Here is a 20,393-nt window from a genome sequence, read left to right as displayed (position 1 = left end):
GAAATATCGTCAAAAGTTTCAGAGAACCAAGGAAAATCAGTGTGATCTTCGGGGGCCCTCAGGTAGCCCTGCATTAAAAACATAGAAATCCCTGCATGGGCTCAGGACCACTTCTAGAAATCACTGTGAATGCGGTTTGCTGTGTCATCCACAAATGCAGTTTGTAATTACAGTTGTTCCAAGACAGTAACAGTAACAGACTAAACTATTTAAATAATACAATATGTTACAGAGTTCACAGATTTAAGAAATAGCGCTAATATATACAAATCGCTCAATTATACACATTAAAAAATATTACAGAGGTGATTATAAATATCAAGAATATTGACAAATGCTCCAGAAATGCTGCCATCTTCTCTGGACTGAGGTGAGGTGGAAAATTGCTGTGTGGTCAAATTAATTAAAAAAAATTCTCTTTGGAAAACATGGATATCACATCCTCTGGACTAATTGGGAAATTATCCTTGACCCGTGGTGGCGTGTTCGCAGACAGCCTCTGTTGGGGGCAGTGCCAAAATATATGGTACATCCAGTCTGTGGGATACGCATGACTGTGATGTTGTTGGCCAGTCAGCCAGAAATGGAGCAGATCAAAGTGATAACAAAGAAACCGAGTGTTATCCTCTCACTGTACTTACTTTTTTACCACTTGGATGGACTACAACTTTACATGTGCACCATGAACACGTCACAGAGTTGAAAAAAAAAAAGGGGCTAAGACAGGAAATTAAATAAAACAAAAAACATCCTGGATACATGGGGGTAATTATTTTAGGGTCTTTACCATATAATATATTTTTTTTGCATTGAGCCGACTGTCGTTGTCATGTGTTGGTGCTCCATAAATAAAAATGAAGGGAAAATGTCTCCGTGAACAAATCCTGACCAAAGTTACACTTCAGTCATAACCATACTTTGTAAATGGAATGATGCTTATATAGCACTTTTCTACTCGTGGGCTCAAAGTGCTTTATATAACACACACACACACTTTTTTTCTATTTTTTTCTACCTAAGTGCTTTCTATTTAATATTCACACTCCAAAGAGCAACTCAGGTCCAAGGATCTTGCCCAAGTAAACTTTGGCATACAGACTGCAGCAGCAGGGGCTCAAACCGCCAAACCTTTGATTTGCAGATGATCTGCTGTTCCTCCAGAGCTACATCCAGATTGCTGGATGTAGCTCTGGATCAACATCCCAACATTTATATGTTGGGATGTTGATTTGATCATTGCAGCAACACTTCAAGTCTGATGAAGAGGATAAAGACAAGCACAGACAGAGCACAGAGCACAGACCAGTCTGCATTCTGAGCAGTCTTCTGCATGTACAGCATCACATCTATTACTGAGCAAGTATCTCTGTGCTATCTCTGGAAGCAACAGGCTGCAGCAAGCAAAAATGAACTCATTTGACAGTAATAACCATTAACCTGCCCATCAGATGTAATCAGAGGTTACAGCTGGGTAGAATGATCCAGAACGACTCAGTGTTCTGGGACCCTCTGTAAATGAACAATTACATCTGATAGGCAGGTTAATGCATTTTGACATTTCTTTGGGCAAGATACTCAACCCCAAGTTTCCCCAATGTATCCACAAGAGTGTGTGTGCGTCGCATGTGTGGATTCGAGTGAATAAAACATGTAGTAGAAAGAGCTTGAGTAGAAAGGCATTGTATAAAGGCCAGTCTGCTTACCATACACCTCAAGAGTGGTAGATATCAGTTTGATGATGATGCTGATTAGATTCACTCATCGAATTCTACCCCTTTATCACGTCCAGAGGTTGGAAAATCAGCCATGCAGCTCATGAAACATCTACTTATATGTTGCTGTTATTATTCAGATAGCTAAATCCACAAAGAGCAGTGAAGTTATTATGTATCTTATTTCTCAATGCTGCACAACTAAACCTGATCTTTCACTGTATAATGAAAAATTAATGACACAGAATCCATGGAGCTAAAAGTGACAAAGATGCTTCAGGTGAGGAGAAAGAACGTTCCTCTAGGCTCAATGAGTGCAGAGGAAGTCTGAAAGGGGAGACACTGCACCTGTGCTTCTTGGTGCTTATGAACATGTGCAGTGTTCTTGCTGTTTTCTACCCTGCGCTGCTTGTACTGAATTTGTTTCATTTGGCTGCAGATATTAATGCGCCTCAGTTGTACAGGAATGCATTTGTTAGGGGCTCTTAAGCTGTTACTCTGACCTTTGCCTGTGTTCCTAGATTTGTGTTGTGCTCGCTGTTATCCTTTTGATCATACTTAGAGTGTTGCTAAAATGATCAAATCAACTTCCCAACATGCAGATGAAACAGATGTGATTGAAAAAGTAACTTTGGTCAGGGTTTGTTTGCAGGGCCAGTGTGAAATGACAAGATGGAACAGCTGTAACTGGGATGTTTCTTTTTTCCTGTCTGTAGACCTTCACTGATTTGTTGCCTCTTCATTTTCAGGCCAATAAACAATATCTATAACTGTCTAACTGCTCTTGACAAATAATTGGAAGTACCTACACAAAACTGCAGTTTTAACGCAGCTGTATTGAGCTCTTGAAATGCTGCAATGCTGACCCTGACAAAGAAGTCAGCCGTACAAATCTGTCTTGGCACAGGAAAAGTAAACCACTATAAAATCCACTAATACTTCCTTCCGAAGAGGATAGATGTTATTGTTTGACTGTGTGATTTGTCTTTTATAAATAAAGATGGGAAAGACAGTAAATTAGCGCTAGCTCAAAGCAGTGAGGCAAAGAAGAGACCTCGTCCCCTGCGGAGGGATGGACGGGATGACAGAGTGCACTGTTGGAACCAGACAAGTTGATTAGCTGAAGGCCGAGGGAGAGTTTAAAGGTCCCTGGTTTGGATTTATGCGCTGGGTTTGATGACAGTGTTTTACACAGCGAAGAGCCTGGAAGAAGACGAGGAAGAAAAATAACAGACAAAACAGGAGCATAGTGGCAGTGTTTACATTTATATGATGTATTAGTAGTGCTGTTTAATGTTACAGATTTTTTTATGTGTAACTGATAACTGCTAAGGCTTTATAAAGGATTAAATGGTCTCCTTGAGGGGCTTTGAGGCTCTCCTTATGCACACACAGCACTGACTTCTGACAAATCTAGACGAATGACGCTAACGCTCACAGTTACAATGCTAACATGATAACATTTATAACTTTGAATATTTATAATGTGTTATCGAGCTTAGATTTTCGACTTTGTGCTGTAAAACAAAGTCTGCACAGTGTTTTGGGAGTTCTCAGATGCTTGTGGGTGGCATTTCTCAGTTATAGTTCAGTTACACAACAGTGAACCTCTAGGAAAAACACTGGCTGCCCAGTGATTGCACTGAATGTCTTTGCTGTTGGAGAACAATCACAAGCAGTTGGTGCTGCAACCAAATGGTTGCCCACAGTTTGTGCGTGCAACACCTTCAACCTCTGGGGGATCACACAGGTTGCCTAGTGAAAGGCAACCTGTTTTCCTCTGACTGCAGTCACTCTCAGAAAGATTGGCAAAGGTTTGCAAAATGATTTATCATGGCTGATCGCTGTGTTATCAACAGATTGCACGCAATTGCCAAATTGATCTTACTCAGTCACAAACTAATAGCAGATTTCTTGGAGATTAACTTTGTTTTAGCTATTTTATTGACATGTTGATGCTTTGAAGACAGCAGTTGGCTGCAAGTAGTCACAGATGCTGTTGCCATTTTTAAAGAACCCAAGTTACAAGTGTATTACACACAGTCACAGTTATTTTGGTGACCACAGTGTGCAGCTACTCTTTTGTCTTGTGTTTGCAGAGTTGGGCATTTATAGTATAAAACCAGCAAAGATTTATATGCATAATCTACATGTTCCCTGCAGAAAAATGATGATTTTCCGTTGCTATAAAAAAATCAGACCACTTTATATAATGCACTTCAGAAAAACAAAGATTTATTTTACCCAGATAAAGAACTTTCTCTCATTAAATATCATAATGAATAAGAAAAATGATAAAAGACAGGTACTTTAGTGGTAATTGGCATTGCTGCACCATTGTGTCATTGCTTCACAGCAAGATGGAGCTGGGTTCAAATCCACCAGTGGGGAGTTGGTTTATTTTTTTCCCTCTGGGTGCCCTGGCCTTCTCTACTGAGATTGAAAGTAGTTTTCTGAAAAGTATATCCCTGTGTTTTAAAAATGACACCTTTTAATATCTTAATCTAATTTTTTATTAAAGTATTTACACTAATGTAACTTGTATTATTCTCAACTATGTGTTTTGGCATTTTATTCTTTTTACATTCCCGTTTTGTCTCTTGCACGTACGCCACTTTGATGCACATGCTGGCTTTTGTCACAGCTGCTAACAGCAATTCTGTGTTAAATTTGTGGCTCGCAAACAAGGAACATATCAAAGTGTTCTGACATAAAGACGCAGACTTGCCAAGTGCAGATTGTGATAAAAGGTTTATTGAAGATTAGGACAAATCAGGCTGCTTTTCAAAGTATTCTTGATCATTTGCACGCCTGCGCCTCTGCATTTTAGACGCATTGAATATGTTAGTAAAACACATGCTGTTTGTTTTGTGTCATGCTCTCGTTACCAGATATCTTACAAAAACATGTTGCTTTTGGCTGGCACAGCGTCACTCAGCTCTCACACTTCATTACTTCTAACCGCAGCAGACGCTGGAGCAATAATTGACCACACACTTCTCACTTGTTACATCATCTTTTATGGAAAGTGAGTTCCAAATTAAAACGACTAAAATACGGCCCTCATATTCTTTAGCCACTACTTCCTGACATGCAAACCAACTACCCGTGCTTTTTTGCAGATTTTCCAGCGTAATTAAGCAAAAAGTATATACTATGTTCCCATAACTTCAGGATGTTTAACAATCATCTAAATCCATTTGGATAATTTGTCCTTTGCTTAAATTGGTGAACAAATCAACATTTACAGCTGAAAGCTTTCAAGCCCTTCAGTAACCACGCAAGTACAAAGCCTTGGTGTTATTATCAGTTTGAATGGTCCCTTCCGTTGCCTGCAGCCTTTCTTTGCTTCACACCCTCTGTGTACAATAACTGTCATTCTTACTCCCACAGACCATCAATCACGTCAGGCTCTTTTTGAGTTTTTCTGCATGAGAGAGTCCCGCACCTCAACATACGTTTACTTTTCTATTCGTCTCCATTTATTTTGTTAAACTGCAGGACTTTTCGCTCAAGACCAGCATATACAATTCAAACTGCTTTATAATCGACAATCTGAAAAAGTAAATCATGACGATACCAGTTAAAAATTGGTCTTTGGTGGTCTTGAGACATCAGAGATTAATAAATTGTTAATGTACATTTGGACAAACTCCGACATGTAACATTTTAACTGAAAAAATACTGAATAAAGTATTATTCCATTTGATAAGCTACAGAGTACCAGAGTGAGAAAGGGAATGATTTGAGTTACATACCTCAAATATGAGGAATATCAGACCTCATTCAATCTGATGAATTCGAGAGGTGACTACACCAAGGCTGTTTCAATATCATGCTTTGTGCTGTTGCATCTTTTTAAATGGCTTGCTTTACTGGCAGTTGCTTCTGTCTATTGTTGCTAGTCTTGGAGCTTCCTCCTCATGACTGAAAGTGTATGAGACCCATTTAAACCTCAGAAAAAAGTTGTCATAGGAATAAAAAGATAAAATAACATGTGGCTAAACACTAAATACACTTCTACCCTAAAAATGATGGAAGGAGCCTTTTCTTGGTCGCAAATCTAACACATGGATTTTAGTTTTAGCCTGCATCCAAAAATACTGGGTTTGTAATTTGAAACTTTAGTTTGGTTGTCACAACACTTTTTATGGAATGTAAATCAAACACTGCATTATTCCTGCTGAGATAAGCGCTTGATAAAGGTGGGTGTTTTTCTCTAAACCTTTCAGCGAGGTTTTTGAGTTCACAATGCTTTGTCTGCCAGATGAAGACGTACTCAAATTTAATCTACACACGTGGCTTAACAACCTGATGTGGCTTTGCTTGCATCACGAGCTTCCAAACCAGACCCTAAATGGATATTTACGCCTCGGGTCTAATATGTGCAACAAGGCTGGTTATGTACTGAATCTAAACTCTAAAATATGACTGTGTGAGAATCATCTACAGTATATAAACAATCTGTTTTTAGAGCGTCGTCTGTCATGTGTAGGCACAAGCCAAGAAGTGTAGCCGCTGCTGCTGTACTAACCTGCTGCTCAGCTTATAGCTTGCATTCTGTTTTCCTGCAAATGCATATTTGTCTTACTTAAATGTTTCAGATCAAACACATTTTTATATTCGACGAAGATAACCCGAGTTGATATTAAATGCAGATCTTAAAAATGATGATTTCATTAGTTAAGGGAAAAAAGCTATCCAAACCTACCTGGCCATTGTTTTCTTTTTTTGCACCACATTCGACGGCAAGAACTGCAATCAAGTGTTTGCAATAACTAAAAGTACTTTGTCTCACTCGTCTTTGCAGAAATAATCTTCAATTATTTTTTCAATAGTGAAGTATTACAGTTGTTATAGTAACAATACTAGTATATGCAACACCTCCAGTTGTATGTTTTTGGCATCTTGATGCAAATATTTACTTTGCAGAGTTACAACCAGCGATGGGAAGTTATTTTAAAATAGGCGTAAGAGCAACTCTGCGCCGCTGAGTCTTTGTGTTTTACTTGCATCTATCTGAAAGAGCGAGTGTAAACACAAAAAATGATTTTATTTTATATGCTGGATGCAAAAAATAGGTTTAAATGTTAAACCAATTTCTTCCAGTCAAAGACTGTAGCATATTAAATTTTTGCTTGATGCCATGTGCATAAAGTTAAAAGATTAAAATTAGTAAAACAAGTTTTAAAAAGAGACTATTTCATTTGATCCAATTTTGACATTGAATAGAATGTATTTTTATTGTCATTACAATACATGTATTATACAATGCAATATATATATAAAATTAAAAATAATCATGCAACAGTGCAACATATAAACAAGATATGCCCACTAATGATGTTGTTGCTTTTTCCTACATCACTTCAAGGTATTTCAGGTTCCCCATAAACGAACCAGACGTTTGTTTGTGGAAATGTAGGAATTTTTTCCTTTTCAGGGGCAGCAACTGCAACACAAAGGCCCACTGACCACTGGTTCCAAGATAAACACATTCAACGCACCAAATGCCACTGATGAACAAACAGATGGCTTTAGAGCTGCAACACTACACATGCACACACAGATTCTCAAAGAGTCACGAATGTACTTCTGGTAGCTGTCATGGCTTTATTATAGTCACTGCCTTTTTAGAAGAGCAACTGAGATTCCAGTGGACAGGAGGTCCTGCCATGAGCAGTGATTTTTTTTAGCAGAACTTTAAGATGTAGTTACCAATTTAGGGTTAAGACTCCACTGAGTACTTACAGTTCTATATGCTTTATAGCAGGCTGATTTGTGGTTTCCACTAAATGCAAATCTACAAAGACGTATGCTTTTTTCTGCTCTTAGTCCAAGGGCAGACTCAACATACATTCATGTGACAAACTTTGTTAAATTTTGGATTCGACCAAGTCTCATTACGGCCTCTTCAGTCTGGAGACGAGTGTGTTTTGTTGCTTGTTCCACAGACAGCTACATTTTGCACAAAAACAATTCCAGTGATAAACATCTGCTTTTGATACAACAAATTTATTTCGCTGACACCATTCGTTTAGTTTACAGTTGCAATAATGGACATAGCTACAAAAATACAACTGCTTCTTCTTCAGCACATTCTTCAATAATAATAACAATATAACAATAATAATAACAATATAACAATAATAATAATAATAAAACAAAGAATTACCTGATTTTTGTTTCTGAGAAAAATGAGATCCACATATGAGGACGTTTGTTTTAAATTTCGATAGAAGGGTAGCAGGCCCTTGTAGAGCAAAATTTAGTATTTTGGTCTAGACAACTGTTATGTTCCCCTAAAAAGGTCCAGGGATGAGGTTGAAAAAAGGAGACAGGGAGGCAAAATGGTTAAATTAAAGAGTTTTATTACTGCTTCTATTAATAACCAAACTCAAAGAGACAGACAAGCCCCTATCACCATTTAAAGAAACAAAACTCAAGCGTTGGTCAGTAAACTGAAAAGCAAGTAAAAAAGGATTAGTTACCAAACACACTCCTCTCCACCGAGTAGGAGCCAACAGTCACAAAACACAGCTCACTAGCTGCAACCACTAACATGGCTCCCTGGCACTAGAGCTCACCTTTCTCTGGCCTTAAATACTTCTAATTGCTGATGAGAGTCAGCTGTACAGAAAAAAGGTGACACATAAGACAGGAGAGACAGCAGGACACACCCACCCAAGGGCAAACTCAGGAGGTGGCCCCGCTAGGGCTGTGACAACAACTCAAAATGTGATGTCCACACATGTGGACGCCAGGTCCTAGGAGGTTAAAGGTCACACTTTTTTGCTAATACCTGGCATTCAGCCTATTCATCCTTTGTTTTCTCTTTAGCTTGGGCCACTATTAAATGCTTTACTTTACTGCTTGTCAACACTTTAGGAATTATGATACTAATATTTTGTACTTTTTAAATCGTGTCCATTTCAAAGCCTTACTGTGTGGTTCCAGGTGCATCATGACAGGCCTGAGTGTTTTCCGCCACCTCTGGAGCTGGCTTTGCTACCCATGCTGCAACAGTTGGCTGTCATGTTGGAAAGATGGCATGCTGCTGCAGTTGGTAGTGATATTCTAGCCACAGATGTAAATGTGAGTGTGAGCGGTTGTGTGTGTCTCGGTGTTAGCCCTTTGATCGACTGTCGACCCTGCCTTTCGCCCTATGTTAGCTCAGATATGCTCCAGCCCATCCACTTACAATAATCTTTCTTAAGAAATATGAAAATGAAATCCGATATAATTGAATTAACAGATGGCAGCTACACTTATGTTTTCAGATTCACTTTTCTTCTCTCTGAATCCTCATTACTTGTATTTGTTTTAGTTGAGCAGGTGGTCTCTTCAGGGGGTTTCAAAGGCCTGCGGTATGACTGTTCATACTGCAGGCACTGTATTGTGTTATATCTGATTTGGTTGTGCTCCAGTGCCGTCTGTCCTCACCTCCTTCTGGGAGTCCTCGTTGACCCTTAGCTTTTTCTGACTTAACAGGAAAGGATCCATTTTCAGCGCGGTAATCTGTCTGTCAGTGTAAGAAGCTGGTGGCGTGTGTGTACGTGCGTATATGGAGATTACAAGAGGAACACCACTTTGCTCAACATCCCTAAGCCTTCACTGGAGACAAAACTTCCCATTCTTTAGTACCTCCTGTCTTCACACCAACAAAGGACAACGCTTAGGACCACAAAGGTGTTTGCCAGGTTTTTGTGGACCCTCTTCACACTCCACTGCCTCTAAAGAACACATTCCAGTGAGGGTGTTGGGTCAGCGAAGGCGCTGAAGGACAGTCTGTGGTCCACAGGCTGCAGTAATTTGTTTATTCTGATTAGGCCCAGGAATGTCAACTATGAAGAGACACTACAAGTCATGACAGCTTCGTTTGACACTTTTGGCAATCTGTCATTGACACTAGTGAGCAAGCAAAGCGAGCCACCACTCAGCACAATGCCACTCCACTGTGTGGACAGGGAGAGAGTTTTAATCTCTGCAGCATCTGGTTGGGTTCTTCAAAAAAAAAAAAAGGAAGATGAAAGCACGTCTGTTTATCTACGTGATTTATCTCGTGTCTTTCTGCACCAACACATTCACTTTGCCCGGCCTACAGTACAGCATTTGTATATGAAGATTTACACTCCTGTAAAAGATCTTATCGTAAAAGGAGGCTTGTTGAAGCAAAGGAGAAATAAAAGGGAGATGTAATGAGGGCTAAATTCTGAAGCCCCTTGTTTAAACCTTTGTCTATCATCACATCATTTTTGGATGACAAAGTCCAGCCTAAACGCACATTGAAAACATTAGTGCATCACATGCGCTTTTATTTAATCTTAGCAACACAACACTGACCACATGTTACAAAAGATGTTTAAATAAATCAGCAAATCTAGAAGTTAACGAGGTAAAAGCAAAGTTATCAAAGGCACATTTTTTCCAGGGTTATTATTTTAACTTCTATGTTTTATGCTCAGCTTCAAAAAAAAAACACCACTGTACCTCTGGCAGAGTGAAAACTGCAAAAAAAAAGAAAGAAAAGAAAAAAGCAGGAATGCTGCTTTACATGCACACCCATTAAATTCTACAATTTTAGTATGCTAATAAACATGTCAATTGTCATTTTACAAGTTCCAGATACACTTCATCTTCTCGCCGCGTGTACCTTTAGTAAATACACCACAGTAGATTCTGTTTTTATAAGCTGGAAGTTATGAAATACATGTTCACACGGATCAGTTGGTGGAATCATTAATTTCATGCTTCATATCCGACCCAGACTCCTTCTTTTTCTCTTAAGCCGAATTGATGAGAAACAGAAACTGGCTGGATTCTGTGGCTGTGTCATGTTGATGTCTGTGGAAAATATTTTGGATGTAACTCGCCCTAATGATCTGCTCTTTGTCGAAAGTTTAGAGGTCGGAATTCGATGAAAGCTATTGGACAAAAAAAAAACAACCCCTTTCACCTCAACTCGCTCGAGACGCTAGCTTAATATAAGCATTTACACCTTTGTGAATATGAACGAATTGCTTCGTGGTATTATATACTGAATGCTATGTACAGTATATATAGTGTAAATCTGTAAGAATAACTTGTAGCAAGTGTGCAAATGTGAATGTTTTTCCCTCAGAGTCGCATATGCATTGGGATTAATGTCCTTGAATGATATTTGTCTTGTTTTTTTACAGTCAGCAAAGGTAAGGTGATCACTCATATCGTGAACTTTGGCATGTGTTAGTTGTTTCTCGGCCAAAAACACAAGGCAAATACATCTCAGTCCAGAATCTAATCCAATAATAACCTCACACGGTGAACTCTAAAAATAATCACACTCTGTCAAAAACACAAGTGCATAATTGCCAGCGAATAACTGCAAGCGACCTTCCTAATTCTTACCAACTGTATATCACCACTGGAATTTCAAGGTCATCTTAAAAGTTTTTACAGTATCCATAATGCAGACAGGAATTCAGTATACACGGTACGAAAGATAGTTTCATGAGTACAGTTAGGATAACAAAAAATAATACTAAAAACACAATATGTAACACAACCGTGATACTGATGGCCTGTGTTCTGTTAGCAACATTTTAATTACAAGTTACAAAAAAAGTCACAATGCTGTCCTGCAGTTTTAGAGTCTGTGCAGCTCTGTGGTAGCTGCTATTCAAACAAAACAAAAAACGTTCAAGTCCTTGACATTATTGCAACACAGGTCCAGGAAAATAAATTGAAGTGCGACATTTTGTGTGAATATTCCCTACGAGCTCACGCATTTACAACGTCTTCCTCATTTGTAACATCAAGCTTGTGAAATCGCTTGGGAACAGAAAATCAGTTCTGGTGCGTCGCGCCTTGATCTGCGCTCCTCCTCCTCCTCCTCCTCCTCGCGCCGGCTTTTTCAGCTCAGTGTCGGGAAAGGTTACGAAGCAACAGCGGCGCAGGCTGAAGAAAAGATTCACTGGGTGACTCCCCTGTCCAGCGAAAATGAGATGAGACGAGAGTAGGAAATAGGAAATGTCCCTCTAATGTGTGGAAGTTGAGTTCACAAGTTCAAAAGACTAGGAGAAGTCCAGTGGGCGGATCATCATGGTTGTTGCTCGAAGTGAGTAGCTGGGGCCCTTAAAGTAGTGCCACTTGATACCGTTCAGCTTCCCTATGTGTTGTCCTTGGTTAAAGTACATACCATTAAGGTTTGAAGGGCCACAGGCATCAAACCACCAACCTGGGAAAAAGACAAAAACATATACGTATTATTAACATATAATACAGACCAGAGAATTATTCCTGTATTGTTGCTGTAGTTATAAAGTTACTTCAACCGCAGGCTTTGTGCTTTGTGAAGGTTGAAAGGTTCCCATGGCCTCACCCGCAAAGGCTTGGCATAAGTTCAGACACCGTTTCCTGCTATCTGCTGAATGTGTTGCTGTCAGTGGGTTCATCAGCATGCCAGTACCTGTTGCTGAACACTTTTGGGACCTTCTTCTATTTAAAGCAGTGCATGTATGTGCTTCAGTGGGACATCAGAGCAGTGAGAGGCATGGGAAACTTTTATTCCACCCACAAGGTGACACATTTTATAATTTCTCTGAACTATATCGGTTAGATGAAGAAGGGGCCAAAACTCAGGCATGTTGAGTTTTTAAGAGGGCCTCTTTTATAGTTTTATCCAGTTTCTCAAGTACATGGGAATAGCTTTCCATTTCTTCTTAAAGGCTATAACTGTGGACCAACTGGCAAATGTCTGCCGAGGAACTTCTACATCTTTGGTAGCCTGAATCATATTTGTAATCTTTCAGAAGTACTTTTAATCTTTAATCATATATTTAATGTCCACCTTTTAACTCATTTATTTGAATGATACGTGATATTTTCCACTGTGACAGCGCTGGTGATTTCCACTAGAAAGAGACTGGTGTCTGTGCCAAGAAGTTAGTACCAGCAGAACACTGCAAAATGGATGTGCCTAATGTTGGCACAGCCGGTGTCAGTGGTTGCTGGGACAGCTACAGCAAAAACACAAAGAAATAAAAAAGAAAACAATGATTTGTTGACACAGCCCACGGATTTTGAATCCCGTGATTTTCTGCCAATAAAAATGACAATGGAATCACTTTCAAAACTAATGATATGTAACGTTCTCAAATCTGCCAGAACGTGAGCTGTTTTGTGAAAATGCACTAGCACGAGCATCCTGCTGGTGGGAAATGAAAATCAAATTTTGCCTGTTAAAGATTTGGAAACTGCAAATCATGCTTTACTTTCCTCTCACTTCCACTGCTCTAACTTATTTTCTATGCAGGAATAACACAGTTAGACCCTTATAGCCCTGGCCTCTCTTCACCTAGGAGTGAATACAGAACTGAATATTAATTGATTATTAATTCTCCGTGTCACCTGTGCAGTGGGCGGAGAGTTTGAAGAGAAGGGGAGGTAAACCTGGTATGGTGGAAATGTTTGGCACTACAAGTACATCTTTAAACTCCTTCTACTTTTTCAAAAACAAATCGGAAATAACATTAAAAGCATCTTAAAAACTTTATCTTTAAAACAAATCTGGGTAAGAGATCTTTTTTATTTATTTAAAGCCTATCAGTGAAGCTTGCAATATTGTTATTCAGCCAGTTTCTGCTCTTACTTTGAGACATTTGTTTCACAAGTATAATATCTCCTGGTTTGATCCTGGGAGAAGACACAAATTCCTTCGGGCTTGTGTCACGAAGGGCACAAATCAAACATGCTACAGGAGCTACCTGCCCCTGTGATCCTTTGTGAATTAAGGGAAAAGCTGTACCTTTCTATCTTATTTGATGATGATATAAAATGCTGTTTATGTCATACTTTCATCCACAGAGTCTGCACTCTTAATAATTCACTTCTCGCTTGTTTCTGTGTGTTTCACATCTATTTAATTTTTGGATTCTGAAAAACAGGAATTCATGAATTTCTGGTTTATGTCATCCTATCTGCCACTGATCAGTTCTTATATCTGAATCACTGAACACACACGGGAACACAGTCAGATATAGATGGAGGAACGGAATGTGTCAGTCACATGGTGACAAATGGCACTTCTCCCTTCTGGCGGTCCTGAATACCACAGCGCACAACAGCATGACATTTCACTGAGACCTGTCAGTAATCAGGAGCAGAGTTTTGCCCTTGTTGCTGGCACACATCACACAGATATAAGTTTCACATTGATTGCTGCTTCATCCTAGGACAAATGGCTAACCTGGCATGGAAACCAGTGCACGCCTCTTTATATTTCCACTGCTGCGTATCATTTCAGGTACAAGTGCCAGTGGGGAGTGAAATTGCACTACCACAAGTGCAATTTCACTTCCCACAAGAAATTCAGTGAAGAGAAGGTTAAAGCCGGCTATTTTCTGAGCTCGAGAATAAAAAGTATAATTAAGGAAAGGGGTTGCTTAAAGTGGCAGGAAACTCATCAAGCATCTCAGTAATTCTAACAATGCACGTCCAAAATCCCCATGTAGAGAACCTGCACTGCACCAAACAAGAGCTAAGCTGTTAGAAAACAGCTTGTCCTTCAGCACTGAATGTGAGCATTTAGCAAGTAGGAGAGAGATATTTTCAACCCAGCACTTGGTGGAGAACAAAACAGAGCTGTGAAGACCAAGAAAGACTTAAACACATCCACCTCCCCTCCCACACACACACACACACACACACACACACACACACACACACACACACACACACACACACACAGATTGAAATGAAAAAGCCAGTGTTTTTAATTTTTTTACACCTAATATATCAGGACTAAACGTACTATAAAAATAACAACTGAGACAAAATTAGTCTTTAAACTGAAAAACCTGTTTTTTTGCAACGCGTTCTGTTGCGTCTGCTTTATTTTATTGAAATTGCATTCTTTCCTCCCATAAAGCAAATGTGGACCACTTGCCATCTTTTACAGTACTTGCTGATATACTGCAGACCACACAACCGCTGCCATACACATAAACATTTAGTGTGCACATCTCAATCCTTTGGGATTAATGATTAGTGGCCTCCCGGTTTCCAGCCCACAGCTTTTTACGAACTTGTAAAATATTTGAGGATGTTTTCCTTTGAAAAACTCTCAAGCACTGCAGTTTGTTCTCATGGTGAAAGATGTCCTCCTTACTCCCGATGTCTGAGCGTCATCCCTACTGTACGCTCTGGAGCTGGGTAAATATATATATTATTTGTGTCCGTACTGTATCCTCCTCTGTATTCTTAGCACGGCACGCTGTGGTTGTCCTCATAAAGGTAACAGAGACATATTTTCCCCTTGTATATTCAAGGTACTGACGTCATTTAATGTCAGACTTGTTCTTATAAATGCAGGGAGTAAATCAAATGATATACCGCATACAGTACCACTAACTCAGCGCTGGGTTCAGCTCAGCCTCGAATCAGGCTACATGTTGTCATGCTTCTCATTTGCGGCTGGCCACAGGCGGGCCATGAATCAAGCAGAGTAGGGTGTTGATCATTGATCAATTCCAAGTTCCCTGTAATCCACTGCATTTAGAATGACCTAAGAGGTAATTCTGATCTTAAATTTGCATTTAGAAAATCCTTGATTGGTACCAGGTCAGGAATCCACAGCAACAGAGCTTCTACGAGGTGACATCAAGGGTCAGCGGGCTCCACTTACACAGCATGAGAAGCAGAGACGTTTTAAATCTCTCTGACACTTGGTGCCGCGCCCAGGGATTTTTATATTGTGCTTGTTTCCAACCTCAGTGTTACACATGTGGGAGTGGATGCAGAATATAGACTAATAGGTACAGATAGATCTTTAATTGGCCACATTTGCAGAACGAGGAGGTTTGTGATCACAGTGACCCGAGCTTATGACTGTGCAGTGAAGGTTGTGGTTATGGAATAGTTATAGTTCTGCATCACGCCCTCGTAAAAGTGCATTGTGTCCTGAGCGCTGCGTAAGAAAAGCGATACTTCTACCTCTTCTACGTTATCCTTTGGGGTCTTTTTGTAATTGTTGAAATTGCGGTCGTGGTAACGTTGACATTTACAAAGCAATCTGGTGAGATGGGGAATGTGACAACATTACGAAGAACAAAGTCCGACAGAGCAAGAAACCCAAAATGATAACACAAGAGTTTTAAACAAACCCTTAGGGAAGCCAAACAATTTTGGTTATGAAAAAACAAACAGCTTTGATAGTGTGTGCCCAAACTGACCAGGACCGAGCTGTACACAAACATCGCAGACCCATTCAGCAATTAAAGAGTCAGTCATTTCTCCCAGGAGGGCCCAAAAATGAGCCGAGACACACGCGGAGCAAAGACCGGACTCATATTTTCCAGGTGACTTCAAATGAATATGTTTAAACTAGCAGCATTTTTGAGACATTAGCGATTTGATTATCTGATCGCTCTTCTTCCTGCGCTTGACTACATGTGTAACTACAATGTTACAACCACTGCGTGAATGCACTTACCACCAGTTAGCATGAGGGCGCATTTGCACATGCAGTTGTCATTGTCCATGTCCTTGGTACTGAAGTCTGCTCCGTGGATTACTAGACTGCTCTGTCTGCCCGCAGTCCCACTGTGGCTTTTCAGGAACAGCCTGAAAGACATCAGGAGGAGGAAAAGGAGTGAGTCAGGACTCGAAAACATGTATGTGGGAGGAAGTGGGGGAGAGAAGTACGGCGAACATTGAAGGCAATAAAAGCACAGAGAAGACATAACGTGGTGCAGGAAACATCTCCTGAGAGATATTTATTTTTCAGTTGTGAGAGAGTACATGTGGAACACCTGGAACAACATTAAGAACAGGGTAGAGAGAATCTAAAATAAAGAATGAAAGACGGAGTGTATGAAAGAATTACAGACGAAAGTGTGAGTGAGACAGAATGTCTGGGAATCGCATGTCAGCCTGTAGAGCCAGTGAACGCTGATTTACACCGCAACAACAGGCTAAATCATTAAATGCAGACCTGTAACAGCTACCTGCAGTAAAAGAGGAATAAATAACCTGCTTAACAAATCATTTATCCATAGCTGGACACACAGGGAACAATCTCAATACAATATTTCTTCCCTGGCTTCTTGTGTCCTTGGACTTCTTCTGTTCACGATGTAGGACGATACTTTTTTGTCATGAAACCAAACATGCCTGTCAATTTTCCTACCAAGTCCAGGAAGATTTTGCAGCAGGAGTGCAGTTTTCTCATGTTATCTGTGATTTATCGTGTAAGTTCTCTTGGATTGTTTGGATACTGTGCACATGCTACTATTAGTAATATTCTTTCTGCAGGTAAAGTTTATTTTTTCAAGACTGAAAATGAGAAGATGGTTCAGTACTACCAGAATGAAATAAGAACGAAGTATTTCGCCTATAAGTACACTAGATTGGGTGGCATTGTGGAGTGGTGGTTAGCACCTCCTTGCCACAGCAATAAGGCCTTTCTGTGTGGAGTTTGCATGTTCTCTCTGTGCCTGTGTGGGTTCTATCTGAGTACTCTGGCTTCTTCCCACAATCCAAAGATATGCATGGGGTTACATCGAATGGCGATTCTAAATTGGCCAGAGGTGTGAATGTCAGTCCAAATGCTTGTCTGTCTCTCTGCATTAACCCTGTGATAGACCGTCCCGTACAAATTGCAGCCCACCTCTTGCCCTGTGTCAGCTGGGACGGACTCCAGCACCCCTACATGATCCTGATTTGGATAAGTAGAAATAAATGGATGTGCAGATAACACTTACCTGAAAACAACATTTTAGTTGTGGAATTCTTGCACAGAATTTTTAACAATAGCTACATAAAACTAGTAACTGATAATTATCAATGTGCTTCTGAACCAATTTAGTGATTTACTTTCAGTAGTACTACGATTCGTAAACATCCATCTACTCATATGATGACTACTTTTTCTAGTTTATTCTGAATTAACTGAAAATGGCACATAAAGAAGGTATGATGCTACCTTTCTTGCTTTATCCCTGTAAACACAGCCGTAAATGTTTCTTAATTAGCTTTTTTCTCTCTTAATTACCTCGTTAAGTCTAATTTTAGCAAAGTAATAGATGTGCAAGTTTACTAAACTTCTAGTTAAGAGAAAAAAAATCAACAGAGCTTTTTCAAAACAGCCTGAGTTCATTTAGGTGCATCTATTTACTTTTTCACTAACTTTACATCTTCCCTTGCAGTGCATTAAATCCAAAGTGCATTATTTTCACTGGCATTTAAAGCGTCTGCAATCATAAGCTTACTTAACCTTAAAAGCTTCTGTTTAAACTTATCTAAGTGTATTTTAGGGATACTTTCTTGAGGCCTCTAGAGCAGAGCTTGGTAAATATCCTTTCAATTTAAGAGACGCTATTGAAATAGCATGTTGGAAACAGCATGTTTAGGGGACTGATGAGCCATCACTAAGATGAATTCCTTCACACACTCAATGCACAGAGCACAAGCTGAAAACTAATATGAAGGTTGGAAGCAGATTTCTCCTGGGTGTGGCCCACTGTGAATTCAATCCTGGTGTGAGTGATATGTGCTGCATGGGGATATGACAATTCCTGCACCCACTGGACAGAACACGCCTTCTCTTATCCTGCCATATCGCAGATTTACTTTTTTCTCCATGGATACCTTTGTTTTTCTCACGCTCTCAGTTTCACTTTCTCCCAGCAGAAGGAATTGCACATCCAAAGATCCGGATTGCATCACCAAGCCAGTGAGGTCTCCATTATTATTATTGTTGTTATTAAGTACGGTTCACTCCCAAACAAAGTAATTGCTTGAGATTATTTTATCGACAACAGGGGAGCTTGGGTGTGTTGTGAACTTCGAGTTCACACTTTGAGTTTTCTGATGAGAAAGTAATAAATGCAAAATGCGGTAATTTATGTTTAAAGTAAACTCACCCAAAGCCTTTTTGAGGCTTGTAGCTCTGAGGCATCAGGTTGTGCATCTCAAAGAACCAGACTGATAGGCTTCCCAGGAAAGAAAATCACTCAACGTGAAAGACTCCTGTATTTGGACAGCTGTGTAAACGGCCGATTTGTGCACCAGGGTAAAAAGTATGTCTGCTAGTCACAGAGGGGAATTCGCTAAGCCACTAAACCAGAAGGCACAATCCTACGACATAAGGGTGAGTCATGTTTCTAATCAGTGGCAGCAATGACCGCTGGACATGGCAAGTTTTAATAAGGGCCAGTTACAATTATGCAAGCAGTAAAGTGTCTAAATGTGCAAGTTCCTGTATGGGTGTCCAAAACTTAATCAGTGACACATTGGAGTATTATCTGGTGTCTAAAAGGCAACAGATGTTTTTGGAGATATTTTCCAGGTCAAAGTAAACTCATCCCAAAGTGCTGCCTCACTTACATGTAGAATGACTTCCATCAGCTAATTCCTGATCCCGACAAATACAGCATTCAATGTCGAGGATGTGGTCTGCTAACGCTCTGATAAAGAACAGACTGTGCTTCACATTTACTCTCTCTGTTTTCTTTAGCTCTTTACAATCTGCGTTTGCCTGATGAATCGCCAAAGCAGATCTTCAAGAAGTCTTTTCGACATGATGCTTTGACAAACTGCTCGGAGTATTCTGTGGCTGTGCTTACCAGCTATGCTGCACATTTAAAAGACCAAAATCCCCCTAATAAGACGGACATCTGCAGTTTTTCCTGTCAGATTCCATTAAGCACGTAAATGGTAAGTGGGATAATCCAAAGAGGGGCCAAGTTATGAATACAAGAGGAACAGATGCCTTTCCTGAAGCCTGTTTAGAATTAGACAAAGAAAAAGACCTTGGCAGATATGGCATCTTCCTGTTAATGAAATGTATCAAAGGACAGACATCTGCTCAGTCAGACTGGAAACTAAAAAGGCAATACACACTAATCTGATCTGGCGTTAAAGAAACTTAGTAATGCAATTCGTCAAGGTACATTAGTGAAAAAATAATTTTGGAATTATTTGGTTGTCTTAGTGACAGGAAAGGAGTTACGTGTCATCTCAGGTCTCTAACATCCACTGGAAACGCTGGGTGTTTCTGATGCTCTAAAGTTACAGTGTGTAAAATGCTGCTAGATGTCAATAGATTGCAGATTGCAGTCAACTGAGTTTTGCTTTATTACTCCTCCTAATTGAAGTGCATAATCGCAGCTATGGTAACAACTTTGGCTGCCATTCATCTGTAGTGAGTGTAGGCTGTTAGTTCACTACTTACCTCAGCAATGTGTTGTGTGTCCTGTCTATTTACTCTACAGCGTGTGGCTGTAAAATCTTCTCACTCGTAACCAATGACAGCAACACTGAGGTGAATACTGAGCTGTTGAGGAATCCTGTCAGTAAGCGCTGCTGTTAGCCTCTGTTAGCCTCTGTTAGCCAGCGTAATAAAACTTTCTTTGAAGTGGATCAAACATAGTTCGACTTGGTAACTTAGCAAATAAAGCCTTACACAATTTGAGAATGTATTTAAAATGTTTATCTGGGGGAAAATGTTACTTTTAGGACACTTAAGCGTAATATTAGCTGGCATAATGTTTGCTTATAACCAACTGTTGTTGGAGACGGGAGGGTCGCACACAAAATCCTGTGTTATCTGCTGACAATAAGTAATTCAACATCCTGACAATATCAGGAATAAGTAAACATGTTTTGTGCATATTTTCATGTTTTAGAGCCCTGACTTTAGAA

General features: G+C 39.8%; 1 protein-coding gene across 1 annotated transcript in view; it reads right to left on the bottom strand.

Moving 5' to 3' along the window:
* Nucleotides 1-9,997: 9,997 nt before the first annotated feature.
* The window catches only part of angpt1 (angiopoietin 1), a 56,421-nt gene continuing 46,025 nt past the window's right edge, over nt 9,998-20,393 (bottom strand). The window contains exons 8-9 of the mRNA XM_040020728.1: nt 16,183-16,313; nt 9,998-11,928 (exon numbers count right to left, since the gene is read on the bottom strand). Coding sequence (XP_039876662.1) covers nt 11,765-11,928; nt 16,183-16,313 — 295 coding nt within the window. The 3' untranslated portion in view covers nt 9,998-11,764. The remainder of the gene's footprint in view (nt 11,929-16,182; nt 16,314-20,393) is intronic.

The sequence above is a fragment of the Simochromis diagramma genome, unplaced genomic scaffold (assembly GCF_900408965.1).
Source record: "Simochromis diagramma unplaced genomic scaffold, fSimDia1.1 OVJJ01000753.1, whole genome shotgun sequence".
In the NCBI taxonomy this organism is placed as follows: Eukaryota; Metazoa; Chordata; class Actinopteri; order Cichliformes; family Cichlidae; genus Simochromis; species Simochromis diagramma.
Note: the sequence above shows the minus strand (reverse complement) of the source record. Positions and strands in the feature narration are given on the sequence as shown.